Below are 18,159 nucleotides of genomic sequence, written 5' to 3' on the forward strand. Positions count from 1 at the left end.
AGGAAGGTAAAAGAGAGAGAAAATAGATTTTTGTTAATTGAAGGCAAATTTAAAAAATATGGAAAAAATAATAGCATTTATATAGCACTTTAAGGTTTGCAAAGCACTTTACAGAACTATTGCATTGTGCTGGGAGGAAGTGCTACTGTTATCTCCACTTCATGGAAAAGGGAACTGAGGCAACTTGTGTTTAACTGACTTACCCAGGGACACACAGATAGGAAGTGGCTGAGGTTGAATCTGAACACAGGTTCATGACCAGAGCTCTATCTATTGTACCACCTAGCTGCCTCAAATGAGACAAAATATACTAAATGCTTTGTGAACCTTAAAGTGCCATGTGAATGCTAGCTATCATTATTGAGATGGTAAAAAATTATGATTCTCCTTAGAAAAGTGTGGTAGAATGAAAAATGAATCTGCAGAGAGCCTGGTGTGAGACTCAAGTAAATTAGATCAAGATCATTTAAAGATGAAAATGGAAAGAAAAAAAAAAGAAACAAAAAAGGGAAAAGATCTCTACTAGTATTTCTCTAACAAACTTTTCCCCCATCAATTAAAAATGGAGCCATCACACATGGATTCTAAAATTGTGGTCTAAAAATCTGGATTCTAAAACGAACTCCATGGGGAAATGGAAATAGCACCAAAGAAACTGACTACAGACAGAACAGTTGACTTGAACCAAGTATTTACAATGGAAATCTTTGATGGAAGCAATACAAGTTTCAGGACATTGAGGGACAGATTCTCAAAGCAATTGAAAAAAAGATGATAAATGGACAGTATCACTACTGAAACAGGCAAATGATAAGATATGAAGAACTACTGACTCAAATGCCTACATTCTCATTTTCATAAAATTTTCATGAGAGTAATCTACGCACATGTTGAGGTGACCTGTGATAAAAAAAGATGACAAGGGAACTGGTAGGCTTTCAGAGATCAATCAAAAAGTATTTATTAAGCACCTGCTATGCGCCAGGAACAGTGCTAGGGACACAAGTACTACAAATGAAATAATTCCTGCTCACATGGAGCTTGCATTCTAATGAAGGTGACAACAAATACATATAATAAATATACCCAGCACAAACATAAAGTGAATAAATATCAATGTATACAAAGCTGTTAACTTCAGGTAGTTTGATAAGCACGAGCAACTGAGGTGATTAGGAAAGGCTTCAATGCAGAAGATGGTATGAGTGGCATCCAAAAGGAAGATGGGGCATCCATGGCAGAAGAAAAGAGGGAAAGCAGTCCAGGTAGGTGGGATGGCCCATGCAAAGGAGTGGTCAGGAGATGGAGTCATATGTGTGAGAAACAGAGAGAAAGTCAATTTGGCTACAGCAAGGGAGGGAGTAATGTCCAGGCTGGAATGATAGGCTGGGACCAGGTTGTATAGTAGGGCTTTAAAAGCTAAATGGAAGGGCTTATATTTTATTCTAGAGACAATAGGAATGGATTGAGTAGGTGAGTCATATGGTCAGATCTGTGCTTCAGGAAAATTACTTTGGCAGCAGTGAGTAGGATGGACTGGAATGGTGTAAGACCAGAGGCACGAAGACCAATTAAAAGGCTGCTGCAATAATTTAGGTGAGAGGTGGATGAGGGCCTGAACCAAGGGATAGTTGGATGAGTAGATGGAAGGGGTCAGTTAAATGTGAGGGATATAGTTAAGAAAGAAATGGCAAGAATTGGCAACTGATTAGTGTGTAGGGTGAGGGAGAGTGAGGAGTCAAGGATAATTGTGGGGTTATAAACCTGGGAGACTAGAAAGTCAGAGGTCCCTTTGAAAGAAATAGGGAAATCTGGAAGCGGGAAGAGTTTTGAGGGAAAGAGTTCAGTTTTGGACATGCTGAAACCCTATTTCTGAAATTACTCAACTGACACAGATGCAAAGAAAACAAGATACAACCGTTTACTATATGTCGATTTGTTGAGCAAAATTCAACCTGAAAGATTCTTTTCCAATAGTGTTTTTCTAGTATATGTTAAAAATGAGTCCTTGATAGATGCAAGAGATAATTTTTGTACAACACACTCCTAATTACTCATATCAAGCAAGACATAAACTAGGTAAATGTATGCCTAGAACAAAGTTTTTGCCATTGTTATAATAATCAAAATAATTATGATAATAATAAGCAATTACAGAGTACCTACTATGTGCCAGGAACTGTGCTAAATGCTTTACAACTAATATCTCATTTGAGTCTCATAAAACATGATCCCTATTTTACAGATGAGGAAATTGAGGTAAAGAGAGGTTAAGTGAGGGTTGTGACTTGAGTCAGGAAGATCTGAGTTCAAATCTGGCTGTAGACTCTAGCTGTGTAGACAAGTCACTTAGCTTCTGTCTGCCTCAGTTTCCTCAATTGTAAAACAGGAATAATAATAGCACTTACCAACAAGAGTTGTGAAGATTAAATGAGAGAATATTTGTAAAGCACTTAGCCATGGTGTCTGGCCCATAGTAGGTGCTTAATAAATGCTTGCTTGTTTTCTTCCTCTCTTCTTTCCTTTTTGACACCAATATTCTTCTGGTGATGCTATGTGACTGCAAATCATGGACCCTCTCCCAATCTCCCAAGAATCTAAATGACAGGTTAACCAAACAGCCATGGAAAGATGTATGGTAGCCCATCCTGCACTACTTATGATGACTTGTGCACAAGGAATGACATAAAATATTATATTTCCCAGAAAATGTATGACCACTAAAGATGGTAGACCAGTCACAGGTATCTAAATAATGTTAAAAGACAGAGACACGAAAGGCCTTTGGCCTTGTTGGATGGATTCCTCTATCCAGGTTTCATGGGGGAGTGGGTGTTAAGTCATATAACATGAGGTATGGATTAGAGATATTTAATGCAAAGATTCCCCCCCCAACACACATTGATGCTTTCCCTTATCTTAGCTGTACTGATTTTGATTGTGTAAAAGCTTTTCAATTTCACATACCTAAAATGATCTATTTTACCCTTTTTTTTTAACCACTTCTACCTCTCCTTTAGTTAAGAATTCTTCCATCAACCATAACCAAGAGATACCAGAGTAAGGTGACTTCTATTTTTTTTGGTGGCGTGACCTTATATGTTCAGGTCTTAAATCCCTTTTCAGTATATTGAAGTATATGGTGTAAGGTATTGGTCTGAATTCAATTTCTGCCAAAGTGCTTTTCAGATTTCTCAGCAGTTCTTGTTAAGGAGAGAGTTCTTTTCCAAATAATTTGTATTCTTGGGTTTATCAAATATTAGGTTATTGAATTTATTTGTTTCTGATTCTTCCTTATCTATCTGTTCTATAAATCTACTTTTCTATTTTTAACCAGTACAGAATAATTTTAAAGATTACATGATAATATAACTTGAGGTTGAGGAAGTACTATTTCCACTTTTTTTTTTATTATTTCCCTTGAAAGTATGGATCATTTGTCCCTCTACCATATGAATTTTGTAATTATTTACATACTACCTTTAATCTGTTACACATTTATCTTATGCAAGCAACTTTTTTTTTCTCATCTTAAATGGACTGCAAAAATAAATACTTATATCCGTGTATTTCTACTCTAAGTTCCAATCTAATTATTTCTTACTTTACATTCTCATTTTCAGGGTCACTGAAAAATATTAGTCAAATTATGACTAAATTTGACTAAATTTTACCAGTACACTAATCAATACTCCCAGGAATTTGCTGCTTTGATAAGGTTGGTCATTGTTTAGGTAAAATCAGCCAAAGACCAGACATGTAATATCCTATGTCAAACAAACACTCTCTACCTATGCTGGTAACTTTTAGTCTTAGAGAGTACCCTGGGGGTTACTGAGAGGTTGGGGGAACCTGGTTGGTGTCACACTGTTTGTACATGTCTGAGGCAGGTTTCGATCTTAGCCATCCTGACTCCAAGCCCAGCTCTCTAGTCACTATGCTATGTTACCTTTTAAATAAGTATATTTCCGAAATAAATATATTTCCGAAATTGAGAAGTAAATTAACAACTTTTCAACAATAATATTTCTCATAAATTTAGGCTACATTTCTAATTATAGTTATATGCTCCACTAGATTTAGACTTATCCTTTAAAATCATACAAAAATAGAATTATGTTATAAAAATGATGGATGACTCAATTTTACAAAGAAATTCTAGGTGGGTGAAGCACTCAAGAGATGCTGCTTAACTTTGCTCTGTATCTTAAGCCACAGTAGACAATACTCAGCATCCAGTTTATCCTTCTGAAAATAGGCAAAATCAACATGGTTTCTCTAAGGAGAAAGTTTTTGCCATGTAATTGAAAAATGATCCAGGGATTTGGTATTATTACTAAAGTGACTGAATTAAACTTTTGAAGAAAGGGGCAGCTAGGTGGCGCAGTGGATAGAGCACCGGCCCTGAAGTCAGGGACCCGAGTTCAAATTTGGCCTCAGACCAAACACTTGACACGTATTAGCTGTGTGACCTTGGGCAAGTCACTTAATTCCGATTGCCTCACTAAAAAATAAAAATTAAAAAATAGCTTTTGAAGAGAGGAAACCTTTCATAATAATAGAAATATGATGCTAAAATCACTGTTCATAATTGAAATCCTATACCTTTATAGGATAAAATCAGCCTCACCATTTAGGGAATTCATTTGTCAACTAGTAAAGGATGTCACCACTTAGAAACAATGAGATAGCGCCTCGAATTCATCAAAGAATGAGAAAGATCCCACATCATCACACACTATTGTCTTCCTTATTAAGTCCCAGCATAAGTGAAATGAGGACTAATAAGAGGGAGCAATGGTAATTTTAACCTGAAAACAACCAATGAAAGATTGCCTTTCCATTTATTATCTACCAACAACACAGAGACCTTTTAATAACACATCTGATAGGGTTGGTAGAACTTAGAATCTTACTTGGAGAAAGTAAGAAAGGATGCTGTGTACTGGGATGACAAACGAATCTGCTTCATGCCAAATCAAACCAATCTTGCTCTCTTCTTTCCCTCTAAATATGCTGGTGAAAATGACTTGCAGTCATGACCTGTATTTGAACCAGCTACCTCTGGAACCTCGGGCAAACTCCTTGTGCCTGAGCCCCCAGCCAGGAAGCCCCTAAATGGGATTCTAAGTGCTGTGGAATGGAATTGTACCCATCAGGTTAGAGTCTAGTTGAAAGCTGTACCTACAGTAGAATGCCCAGTAAAATATGTTAACTGACTACAAAGGAAACGTCGGCACACTTTCCCCCCTATTTTACTGAGCTCCAGGTTAGCAAGAAGCCAAGAAGGATCATAGATTTAGAGATGGAAGGGATCTTAAAGGCATCATATCCACCCAATCCCTTGTTTTACAGATGAGGAAGCTGAGGTGTAGAAAAGTTAAGGGACTTGACCAGGAACACACAACTAGTTAAGTACCTGAAGCAGGATTTGGACTCAGCCCTTCCTGAGCTGAAGTCCAGCGTCCTATATACTACGGCTACGCCACGCTGCTTCTCAAAGGTAGCTTCCTGAAACAAAGAAGATATGATTCTTCTTCCTCCATCTGGTTTAATTTCAACAACAGGCAGGTAACAGACATTTATGAAATGACTACTATGCCCTGGAAGGAAGGATCTACAGAAAGAATCAAGTGGTGGGCTCCATGCTTGACAGGGCAAGCTCTTAACTGATGGTAAAACCAACCTGTTCCTGAAGCTCAAGGTAAGAAAGATGTCTTTACTGGAGTTCAAGGTAAGAAAGATGCTTTCTTTTGACCTCCAGATGGGATGATTTCCCTAGAGCTTTAGGTGAGAAATCATTTACAAACCAGACACTGAAGAAGTATCGATCAAATTCAAGGACTATGAGAGGCATTCATCAACTGTCAGCTCAACAGAAACATTAGAGTGAATGTGCCTAATAGTAGTTTTTAGGGCAACTGCCCTATGCATATGCCCTGGGCATTGCGTTTGTGTAAAAGCTTCCAGGTCATTCCCCCATGTCTGTATACAGTAAATGTTCCATCTTGGAGTTAAATAGAACTAAAGCCTAGTGGAGAGACTAGGGCTGGAGATTACTTACTTACACATACATACATACACAAATAGCCTATACCTTCTGTGTATACATACACACATGATATGTATGCATGCACACATGTATATACACACATGTGCATATATATATGTATATATACACACACATATTTGTGAGTCATCTGCAAAGAATGATGGGAACTACTAAGAGAGAGTACAGTAGGAGAACAGAAGACGGCCCAGGGCAGAACCTTGGATGAATGGAGTTGAAGTAGTCTGGCTACCACAATAGTTTAGATGAGAGGTGATAAGGCTGAAACGCAGAAGGATAGCTGCCACACAGTGGAAAACATTCTATTTGAGTCAAGAATTACGCATTCAGCTGAAGACAAAAGACTATTGCAATAGCCACGGATCTGGCCTCCCTGCTTCCAATCTCTTCTTTCCAATATTACATCCTCCATACAGTGGCCAAAGGGATTTTCCTAAAGCATGGGTCTGGCCATGTCACTCCTTTACTCAATAAAATCTGGTGGCTTCCCATGCACTTTGAAGATCATACACAAACTCCAGCCTGAGGGACACTTAAAGCAAGTCTTCATACAGCACCCCTTCCTTCCCATTCCACGAAGGCTGCTCCTCACATCCAACTTTCCAGTTCCTCCTCATCTTTGCTTCCTGGAACCTCTGGTTTCCTTCAAAATTCAACCCATGATATCTTCTATATGAAGCTTTTCCTGACCACCTTTCCCACATCCTACTCTGGATTCTTTTGGTATGCACTCTGTATATGCATATGATGGGGTTATGGGACCCTTAGTAGCTCCCATCATTCTTTGCAGATGACTCACAAATATGTGTATATATACACATATGCATGTATACATATTATGTATGTATATATACACAGAATATATAGGCTAATTGTGTGTATGTATGTATGTGTAAGTAAGTAAGGAAAAGACCATGTCTTTGAATGCAACCTAGCCCCTGAACTCTCCCACACATTTCAGCAGCTCAGGTCACTGAGGCATCTGGCCCATCCCAGTCTACAACGTTCCTTTTAACTGCCCTTTCACGGTCTGCCCCTGGACCACCTCAGGCTAGTTACCACTCCTTAATCCCATCCAGATCCTCTCAGTCTTTTCTTTTATGTAAGTAACAGTCCCATATTCATCAAATCCGCAGACCCACTAGGAACTCTGCCTGCTCCTATTGGTGATATCATAGCAGATTTACTGGGAATCTTGCCTGCCATACTGGTGTTATAATAAAATTTGACTACTCCGACTGAAAGAAGGCTTGCGTGGTTGAATTCCTTTCGAGGCAGACCCCCCTGTACTCTTACATTTTGGGGTTCCCAAAACTCCAAACTGCAACACATATATGTATATGTCTTCCCATTAGAATATAAGCTCCTTGGAGACAGGGACTATTTCATTCTGAATGAATTAGGAAACATTTCCAAATTTTCAATGTAGCATATAAATAAAAGTACAAAAGCATATTATTTATTTGAAGAAAATAGACTGATAAAGGTTATTTTGTTATCTGTAAGAAGCCACCAAAAGGTGAGTAGTGTTTCTGACAGCTAGTGAATCATCACTGTGACTTCTCAACTTCTTTGTAAATCATTGGCAAAAGCAGTTCCTAAAAAGGCAACACACAAACCATATTATGGTACTTTGTACATGTACATGTTGTTTCCACTTAAGAATATAAACTCCTCAGGGGCAGGGTCTGTTTTTCTAATTCCAAAGCTTAGTACAAAGTAAGTACTTAAGAAATGCTTGCTGATAGACTGAGATAAAACCAAGATAGTGAAACAGACTGTAAAATGTAATTTATTGTTATTGTTACTATTATTATTGTTGTTGTAAATACCTTGAGGGGGAGAGATTATATTAACAAATTGCATTTCAAATAGCTGAAGGAATTGTTAACTGCACAACAGTATTACATAGCTGATTTTCCCAATCAAAACCAAACCACTTGCAGACAGACCCAAAGTTACCAACAGAGCTTACAAGCTATTAAAGTCCTACAGATAAAGGATTTGGTTTACTTACTAAATCTAAATCACTGAGCTCCTATTTTAGTAACTCTACTGAATGGGTTTCTCAACCCTCCTCCAAGTTCTATTCCCTGTCTTCTCTGTTGAGGTTTAGAGGTTTAAGGGTGCTGGGACCCAAAATCACAACACATGAGTCCTGCCTGAATGAATTCAACCCAAGCCTTCTTTCAGCCAAAGACAAGGTTTATTAAAGATCCACCATGTTGGCCAGACTCTTAAGGAATTTAAGCATTTGCATTGCTAATGCAAGTGGGCCAGATTTTTAGAATCTGAACATTGGCTAGACTTTAAGAATCTCAGCATCTTAATGGAGGCAAGATGGACCTTACATACAGAAAGACTGTAGGAGGGATCTAGGAGTGGCCAAGTAGTTTGGAGTGACTGAAAGAGGGGTCTGGGAGAAGGGGTATCTTGACCAGGAGTGGCCAGTAGGCTGGGGTGACTGAAGGAGGGATCTAGGGACGATCTTGATGGGAGTGACTGAGAGGTAGAATGGGGTCTAGATAGGATCAAGGGTGGGAAGAGGCTAGGGGCCATTGGGAGGTAATAGACAATGGAGGCATTGGCTAGGTTAAGGGTAACAGAGAATTGGGAGACTAGGCATAGGCTAGGTGATAAGGAAAGGCCAGTTGATAGGATTATAGCCTTAGGTGAACACTAGAGACTTCCTTGATCAAGGAGGAGAGTTCAAGGAGAGTCCTTAGACAAATGGGACCCAAATTCTTTTTGGGGTGGGGGGCAAAGGTCTTGGCTTGGGCCTGTACCCTGTCATTTCCACTCCCAATTACTTTGTATTATATATTTTTATATTCATTTATATAATTGGAGCTTAGATTTAGGGCTGGAAGGGACCTTGTCATTGTTGCTGTTGTTCAGTTGAATCCAACTCTTCATGACCCTATTTGGGGTTTTCTTGGTAGAGATACTGCAGTGGTTTGCCATTTCCTTCTCCAGGTCATTTTATAGATGAGGTACTGAGGCACACTAAGTGACTTGCCCAGGGTCACACAGCAAGTTAATTGTCAGAGGTGGGATTTGAACTCAGGGAGACTTTAAGGCCAGCACTCTATCTACTATACCACGTAGCAGCCTATACTGCTACAAAGTAGGTGCTTAATAAATCTTTACTAATTCACACACACACACACATCTTAATTTTGCAGTTTTAAACTTCAACAGACTAAAACTTTACTAAGACTTTTGGGACAGCATGTACATGCATATATAGACTATCCTAAAACATTCCAAAGGGTCAAATAAGAAATAATGATCAAGATGGAAAAGCATTTGTGCTAGAAGATACGAAAAAAGGAAATTCTGAGGAGCTGGTGGGAGGAACTGCATAAACACGCTTTTCTTTATAGTGGTCAGAGAATATGAGTGGAAAACAGTTATCAGATCTTCCTGCATTTGAATTTCCCAGTGACTATACAAAAGGAATGTGCTGTAACAAGCATACCTGAGGCAAAGAACCAGGCAATACAAATGACTCCTCTTAATCTATATGGAAGTTCCAGCTTAGAAATAGGTTGCTTTCCAAAAGTTCATTTGTCAGTCCACTGTTTGGAACTGAAATCCATTTCTCCAGAACAAGTTATCAGTGATATAAATGGCTGCTAGAGTCCTAGAATATCCCTACAAGGTTGGTGAAATATTATATAAACATATAGTTAACACAATTAGAAAACCAGACAAGTTAAAAAAAAAAAGTTAAAACCCAAAGTTCTGCTCATATGTCCAGGTATAGCCTCAAATTATATGATCACAGACATAGAACGGGAAGGGGCCCTGGAGGTCAGCAAGTCCAATTCTCTCGTTTTCACAAATAAGAGAACTGAGGCAGAGAGAGAGGTTAAGCATCTAAGGCGGGATATGAAATCAGGTCTTCCTGAATCCAAAGCTAATGCTATGTACTTTGCCACCTAGCTGACTGTCAACATCATAAATCAGCTAACAGGGAAATGCCTTTATTTGCTGTGCTAAGATAAAAACTGACAACCAAATGCTCTCTTCTGGGGGGAAAACTGATTACCTCATTGAATGCCTTCAACATTTGAGATTAGAGCAGACTGTCCTGTTTAAATCAATGCTTCTGACAATTCACATATTTAATTGATGAGCACTTTAAAAATATAACATAAAAAATGGTGACCTACTGCACATTTAAGACATACTTCAAAATATCAGGATGATGATTTCAAATGTTACTATTCACCTGATTTCCTAAGGACAGAGAATACAAGGAGTCACTTTAGGCCTTTCTGTAATATTTAGCCTATTTATTTTTAAAGCAAATTCACATTTCTGCTGCCTAGTGTTTCCAAAAACAAGCAGCTAGAGGCAGATTTGACTACTCAAAGTATGAATATATTTCATGTGATAAGAATCTGTGAAAAAGAGAAAACTGGAGTTTATTGATTTTTTTTTCTTAAAAACTTAAAAGTTCCAGTTTACAATGCAAGAGATTCCGTTTTACATCTCCTTCACTGAAACTCCTCATTGATCTCACTTCTAACAATCACCTCAGGATAATCCCATTGTGTTAATGCTGCTTATCCCAGGCAATCCAAAAATATAATAAAAACTATAAATGTACAAAGACACAAACTTTACTGTGCAACAACTTCCTGAGGCTATTAAGACGCTACCAGAATAGAGAAGCTTCACATCAAGAGTGGCAAGATTTGGATATGAAGACGGATGCACTGGGTTTGAACACCAGTTCTGCCAGTATATTAGCCTGCGACTTTAAGCAAGTCACTTGGCCTGGATGGACTTCCATTTATCTTTAAAATGATGAGGTTGGACTAGATCCCCAAATTCTTTTCTAGCTCCAAAATTCTATGGTCTTTAACAACAAATTAGATCAGGAATTTTAAAAGTATTATATTGTCTTCCTATGGTGGGAGCAAGCAAAGGCGACAGAGTCACAATGTGACAATGGAGCCAGGGGACTGGAATAAACCTTCCTCAGAGGCAGTTTTAATAAATGTTTATAGAACCTGACCGGCATGCTTCATGAAGCCAAGAATGTGGCCTAACCAAATACTGTCAATCTAATAATCTGGCTACTGCCAGAGACAAATGATTCCTTGAGGGCAGGACCTGTTTTATTTTCTTTGTACAGCTAGTACACAAAAGGCACTTAATAAATATTGCTTGAATTTAGCTGAACTGATGAATGGTCAGTGGGAGCAAGGGCCAGCAAGTGCTTGGATTGGTCAGAGCATCAGGGTCATGGCCAGGTCACAGCTCCAACTCCTTGCATTCACAGACTTTTTCCCAGTTGAAGCTTGTTTGCTGTTACACTGTAAACCCCGGGAACCTTATTTGTATCTGTATAAAATGTTGTGCCTACAGGAATGCAACAGAGCAAATGTAAAGCAGGACTCCTTACTCCCAAAAGGATTCATGCCTGACTGGGGCCCTTGAAAGTTCTTCTGTTGGGCCCAGAATTTGCTTTCCCCACCAGACACTTGTCTGGCCCCCACATTTCAGAGATTATCTGGAACAGACTGAGAAAGCCCTCCAGGTTGGTCACTGTGGGCAAGGAAAGAGGAAATACTCTTCTGTTCGTTGACAAAAAAGACACATATTGCTAACCATCCTCTTTCCTATCCCAAGGGTCAGTGGATAAGTTTTGCATCTTCCTGATGGACTCAGGACATCACCATGAGAAGAACTCAATGTCACTGGGCATAAATAACTGTGGCCAAGAACAATATAGAGGGAGAGCCAATGGAAGGAAGCCAATGGAAGAAAGCCAATGGAAGATTCCCCAAATTGCAGTAAATGTGACAATTCCCAGTCTCATTTCAGAAAGGCCTCAGGGAAAACCAAGACCAGGAAACCAGAACAGGGTGGAGCACACACTGCAACTGGCTCTCACATTAAATTTCAAGCACTACTAAAAGTGATTTGTAAAGGCTGCTTTCTAATGTCTTTGAGGGTTTTTTTTTTTTAAAGTCTTATGTAGGAGCTTGGCCACTAACTATTAAAGATGGGAACTCATCCTATTTGAGTTAAGAAGACAAGTGTGACCAAACAATCTACACTTAAATGAAAAGCACATCATTTCACCAGCTAGACTGTGAAAAGCTGATGATTCCAAATGTAAAACCATCGATTCACTCATTCAGATAAAATCTGACATCAAATGGCTAACCCAGCCCCAAATGACCCAATGTTCAAAAGCCAGGATTCATCACATGTTATCCGATGCGAAGAATATTGATTATAAAACCTAATTGTTATAAAAATCATTACAATGGGGCAGATTCCCCAGCTGCTAGGCATTTCTTAGATATTTCCTTATTCCATTTTATGTGACAAGTGGCTTAAGATAAAATAAAAATCTGATAGTAGAATACTAAGTAGGAGTATTAAGTAGCTACTGGAGATACAGTATACTAGCAACAATAACATATTCTGTCTCTAGGTATGCATATTTTTATTTGCTGAATGACTTTTGAATCAAGAAAATATAGTGTTGCAGAATGGATAGACTCGAGAGAGGGAGACTTGGGTTAAAATTCCATTGTCTGTGCTTACCAGTTAGTAACTGGCGTAAATCAATTCAATTCTCTTACTTTCCAACAAGCAATTAGAGGGGGATTTGCAATAAGCCTTTCCTCAGGAGACTGTAAGTAAGGTGGGGGAAGAGACAGGAATAGGCAATGGACCTGTGACTTCACTGGTAAACAGAACTCCAGGTGAGGAAACTCCCTACACCAAAGAAGGTGGGCACGAGACCCTTCTGTGCAAACACAGTCCTAGAGAGACTCTTCTGTGGCAACTGCTGGAGAGCTCTATGGGACCTGAGAAGTTGCGACTTGGTCATGGGTCATTCAGCCAGTAGTAGTAGAGGTGGGATGTCTATCCATGACATACACCATGGCGATTCTCACACCCAGCACGCAATAAGAGCATAATAAATGCTTGTTAATGGACTGATTTGTATCCACGGTACCTGGCATCTAACAAGGGATGAAGAAGTGCTTAGGGGCCAGGCATTGCGCTCTTGGGATTGAATGAATGGGCGCCAGAAAAGAAATCCCGGGTTTGCGCACTATGCCACGCTGCCTGCCGCTCGGAGGGCTGGATCTGGGGCAGGGGGGGTCCTGGGTTTGAATCCTGTCTCTGCCCGTCCTAGCCATGCAGCTTCGGGACTCTCTCCCCTCCAGGCAGGGCTGGGCTCGCCGGCCAAGGCGGTGCCACTCGGGGCTGCCGTCGCCGCCGGCTTTCTAGGGAAGGGGGCTGAGGAAGGCCCGGCGCCCGGGGCCTGGGGAACCCCCGAGCTCGCCCACCGCTCCTTTTACAGAGGAGGAAACTGAGGCCCGGCCCACGCGGCGCGGCGGGCTCGGCCGGGGCTGGGGGGCGCACACGCGTGTCGGCGGGCTCGCGGTCCCACGCGAGCGGAGGGAGGGAGGGAGGGAGGGAGGGAAGGGGGGAAGGAGGGGGCTCTGAGGCGAGCCCGGGCCTAGGGGCGCCGGGGCCGGAGCCCAGGATCCCCCGAGAGGGGCCGCCGCCGCTACCTGCTGCTGGATCTTGCCGTCCTCCGTCACGATCCAGTGGGTGGTGGCCGAGGTGCCGCGAGCCGCGACGCCCAGGAAGACGGAGAGGCCGAAGAACCAGCGGGGCCCCGGGGCAGGCCACAGCCCCAAGCGGCCGCGGACCCCCACTGCCGCCGCCGCTGCCGCCGCTGCCGCCGCCGCCGCCATTTTCCCCCCCCAGCTCGGATGCTCGCGCCGGAAGCGGAAGTACGGCCCCGCGGCCCGCCATCTTGGTAAGGGAGGTGGTGGCGAAGGCGGGGCCTGCTGGGCGGTGCTGGGGGCGGGTGCTGGGGGTGGGATTTCCGTCCGGATTCCGCCGGGAGATCCCGGGTCTTTGTGGACCCTGCCCCGACCCCCCCCCACCCCCGTTCCGCCCCTCTGGCAGCGGAGGTGTCTGGGAAACCGGGAAACCGTCAGCCCTTCCTCTTCTAGAGAGCTGCTGAGCTGGGCAAGGAGGTGTGGAAGAAACTACCTTCCCCGAGGTCGGAGGAGGACCTGGGCACCTGACTGCCTGCTGAAACTCACACTCCCTCAGCCCCACAGGATTGCGTTTATGTATGCATGCATGCGTTCATTCATTCATTCATTCATTCTTCATTCATTTATTCACTCATTCTTCATGCATTCATTCTTCATGCTCGCATTCATTCATTCACCCATGTACTCATTCATTCTTCATTCACTCATTCATTCATTAATTCTTCACTAATTCATTCATCCATGCTCTCGTTCATTCACTCATTAATTCTTCATTCACACATTCATTCATTCATTCATTCTTCACTCATTCATTCTTTATTGATCTATTCCATATGACAGGCTACCCTCGTGGATACACACCAGCTAAACAACAAGCATTTATTAAAAGACTGCTCGGAAGAGTGCAAGGCTCTTAGTTTCAGCGGATCTGTGAACTTGGGTGGGAAAAAAAATCCAAGTATTAAGCGCTTTGTGTGTACCTGGCAGGCAGGAGAGGCTGCATGGGGTAGAGTAGAGCTGAGGTTCTTAACCCAACTGTCTAGATTTCAGGGGGTCTGAGAACTTGGGTGAGGGGAAAACATAACTAAGTCCAAATCCTGCCTCAGACACTTAATAGTTGTGTGAACCTGGACAAATCCTCAGCCTCAGTTTCCTCATCTGTACAATGAGGGGGATTGATGGCCTCTAATGTTCCTTCCAGCTATGATCCTCTGTATAATTAGAACTGCTCATACCTAGACAGCAGAATAACACTTTTTCCCCCATTGTACTTAACATCCAACTTTCTTTCACCCTTGTCCCACCTCAGCTTCACTTCCCAACCATAATCATAGTTTTTGCCTTGTATAGCTCCTACAACGTGTAAAATAGTTGATGTTGGAAAGTTATCAAAATGACTAATGTTTCAAACCTGGTACAACTGTCAATTGCACAAATGTATTTGTGATAAGTCAGTCAATAAGCATTAGTTAAGTGCCTTAGTAAATAAGCATTCATTTACTATAAACAATTTATTTATATTTTGAGACCATTTTGTACCAGGCACTGTGCTAAGCACTGGGGATACAAAAAAAGGCAAAGGACAGTCCCAGCCTCCAAGGAGCTTACAACCTAATGGAAGAGACAACAGGCAAACAAATATGTACCAAAATGCTACATACAGAATAAATGGGAGATGATGGGCAGAGAGAAAGGCATTAGAATTAAGAGGGATTGGGAAAGACTTCCTATAGACAGTGGGATTTTAGCTAGAACCTGAAGGAAGTCAGGGAAGCCAGGAGGCAGAGATGAGGAAGACCATTCGAGGCATAAGGGATAGCCAACGAAAATGCCCAGAGAGTAAGAAAAATTAATTCGTTTTGGTACAATGTTAGACATCGTTTGAAATACCGGTATTGTCACAGACCGTTTTTGCAGCCAGATACTTAAGTGATTATCACTTGTGAGTTAGAGCTTCACTGAGCAGAAGTGTCCAGAGCCATTATTGTTCAGCTCCTCTCCTCTGGTCAGACCAGATCTTGATTTTGCTCAGTTCTAGCTGCCTCGTTTTAGGAATGGCATGTTTAAGTTATGGAGCAGCCAGGATGGTGAGGATGAGGATGATGAAAGTATTCAAGATAATGTCATATGGAGCCTGGCTGAAGGAGCTGGGGTTGTTTAGATTGGACAAGATTTAGGATACATAAAAGCTGTTTTTAGGGCTTTGAAAGGCTGCCACATGGAAGAAAGATCAGACTTCTGCTTGGTCCAAAATGGCCCAAGAAGCAACAGGTGGAAGTTGTTAATGGCAGCTTTAGGATTGAAGTTAAGGAGAAGCTTTTTTTAAAAAAATTTGATATTTTATTTCTCCCAATAACATATAAAAACAATTTTAACATTTTTTCAAATTTTGAGTTTCAAATTCTCTCCCTTTTTCCCCTCCCTCTCATTGAGAAGGCAGTTTGACATAGGTTACACGTGTCATGCAAAACACATTTTCCACTGTAAATTACACTATGAAAGAAAACAGACAAAAATTAACAAAAAAAAAGTATCTTTGATCTACATTCAGGCTCCATCAGTTTTCTCTGGAGGTGGACAGCAGCACCTTTCATCAAGTCTTTCAAAATTGTCTTGGATCATACAAGGTTCTCCTGGTTCTGCTCATTTTACTTTGCATCCATTCATCTAAGTGTAGGAAAAGCTTCTTTTGATTTAGTGCTATGGCAAAGTAGATGGTACCTCACTGGAGTTCTTCAGATAGTATATGAGATAACCCAACCCCTTGCCTGGTATGTTGTAGGAAGGACTCTTGGGGAGGTATGTATTGAACTAGATGACCTCTGGTATTCCTTTTAGCTTCGATTCTGACTCAGATTCAAATACTGTCTAAGGTTTATTAATTGGGTGACCCTGGGTAAATCATTTAGCTCATCCTTATCTCTGAAATAGAAGCCTGGACCGGATAGCCTCCAACGTACCTTCTAATCCCAAATATTTGATATAAAACTAGGGGTTAGATAATAGGAAAATAAGGCTTTGGAATTACAAACTTATCTACCAGGGCCAGCTTTACCTAAAGCCTAAGGAAGGGGTGGGGAACCTGTGGCCTCGAGGCCACATGTGGCCCTCTAGGTCCTCAAATGTGGCCCTTCAACTGGATCCAAACTTCATGGGAGATCTGTTCTGTGAGGTTTGGATTCATAGGGCCACACTTGAGGACCCCTGGCCTAAGGGGTCAACAGCCTGTGTGAAAAACCCCTTTAAGAGAGACAGAGCCCTTTTGTCTATTAGAATAATGAACTTTCCTGATGGAAGATTCTACAATAGTGGGAGGACTAGAACTCCAATGGAAGCCTAAAGGTAGAAAAATACTTCTTCAGGTAGGGGAAAAAGAGAGACCAATGGAACTGAAAACAAATTTGTTTTCATATTTCTCCCCCCTTTTGAGCCAGACCTGTGATTTCACTTGTTTAGCAAGGATCTGTGAACATAAAACAAAGCAAAAAAAAACAACAAAAAAACCTTGACAAATGTATTTTAGTATAATTGATTTTCTTTGTAATCTTATGTATTTATGAAACAAACAAAAAAGTCCTGGTTGGGAGGAAGTCTCAGTAAGGAAACTCCCTCAACCAATGCAAATCAGTTTCTGCTCTGCAACTTAGAATCTTAAGAGAGCTACCTGGGGGCCAGTTAGAACTATGTGACTTGCCCAAGGTCGTACTGAGATGGGACCTGAGCCCAAATGTTCTAGACTCGAAAGCCAGCTATTTACTACACTGCTTGAAATAGGTCAGGCAATTTGAGACAAAGAACTGCCATGATCAGAAAGGGGTCTATCTAGTTCAGCAGTCTACTTAGAGTTTCATCAACAAATGTTTTGTGGAAAAGCATGGTAGCTATCCTCAAAGAGAGGACTGATTTCTGTTTAATGATCCTTTATGAACTTTACGGAGCTATCAATATATGCTTACCTTTCTTGAATTTTAAATATTTTTGGCTTGAATTTGGGGAAATGACTTCCATATTTACTAAACACTGTATAGTTTACTTTTAAACTACTTCCTTGAAACTATGGTGGTCTTGGTATTGGAACCTTGGTACTGGGGACTTCCAGAATGTTTGACTATCTGCATTCAAATGGATGTGTTCCCATTGATGTGGAAGTTCTGGCCACGCCTGCCTGTCTGGTGGGACTCTTTTCCACGCTGCCCCTTCAGTTCAAGGCTAAGGCCCTGCCTTACGTTCTCCTGAGTTGTGAGGATGTCATTGAAGCACTCTTGATATATGACCACTCTGTTGTCTTTGTTGATCATATCTCTTTGAGGATATCCTTCTTACTCTCTTTGTGCTCTTCCTAATTTAATAAGCCTTTCACATCTCAACCTAGAGAATATTCCTTTTTTTTTTTTTGCTTTGGTTCATACAAAAGCTACTCCAGCCACCTTTTCAGTAAGCTGTTCTACTCTGTGCCTTTAGCACCATATCCCTGAGGTGTTGCAAGCAGAATTGTATGACTTACTCCAAGGTTTGTCTGAGTTTGTTTCCAATGTC

General features: G+C 41.1%; 1 protein-coding gene across 1 annotated transcript in view; it reads right to left on the reverse strand.

The window, feature by feature from the left end:
• TTC17 (tetratricopeptide repeat domain 17) overlaps positions 1-18,159 on the reverse strand; it is a 123,999-nt gene that overhangs the window by 104,268 nt on the left and 1,572 nt on the right. The window contains exon 2 of the mRNA XM_027837747.1: positions 13,627-14,088. Within this exon, the coding sequence (XP_027693548.1) occupies positions 13,627-14,088 (462 nt within the window). The remainder of the gene's footprint in view (positions 1-13,626; positions 14,089-18,159) is intronic.

Source organism: Vombatus ursinus, unplaced genomic scaffold (genome assembly GCF_900497805.2).
Source record: "Vombatus ursinus unplaced genomic scaffold, bare-nosed wombat genome assembly UNPS02014822.1, whole genome shotgun sequence".
Taxonomy (NCBI): Eukaryota; Metazoa; Chordata; class Mammalia; order Diprotodontia; family Vombatidae; genus Vombatus; species Vombatus ursinus.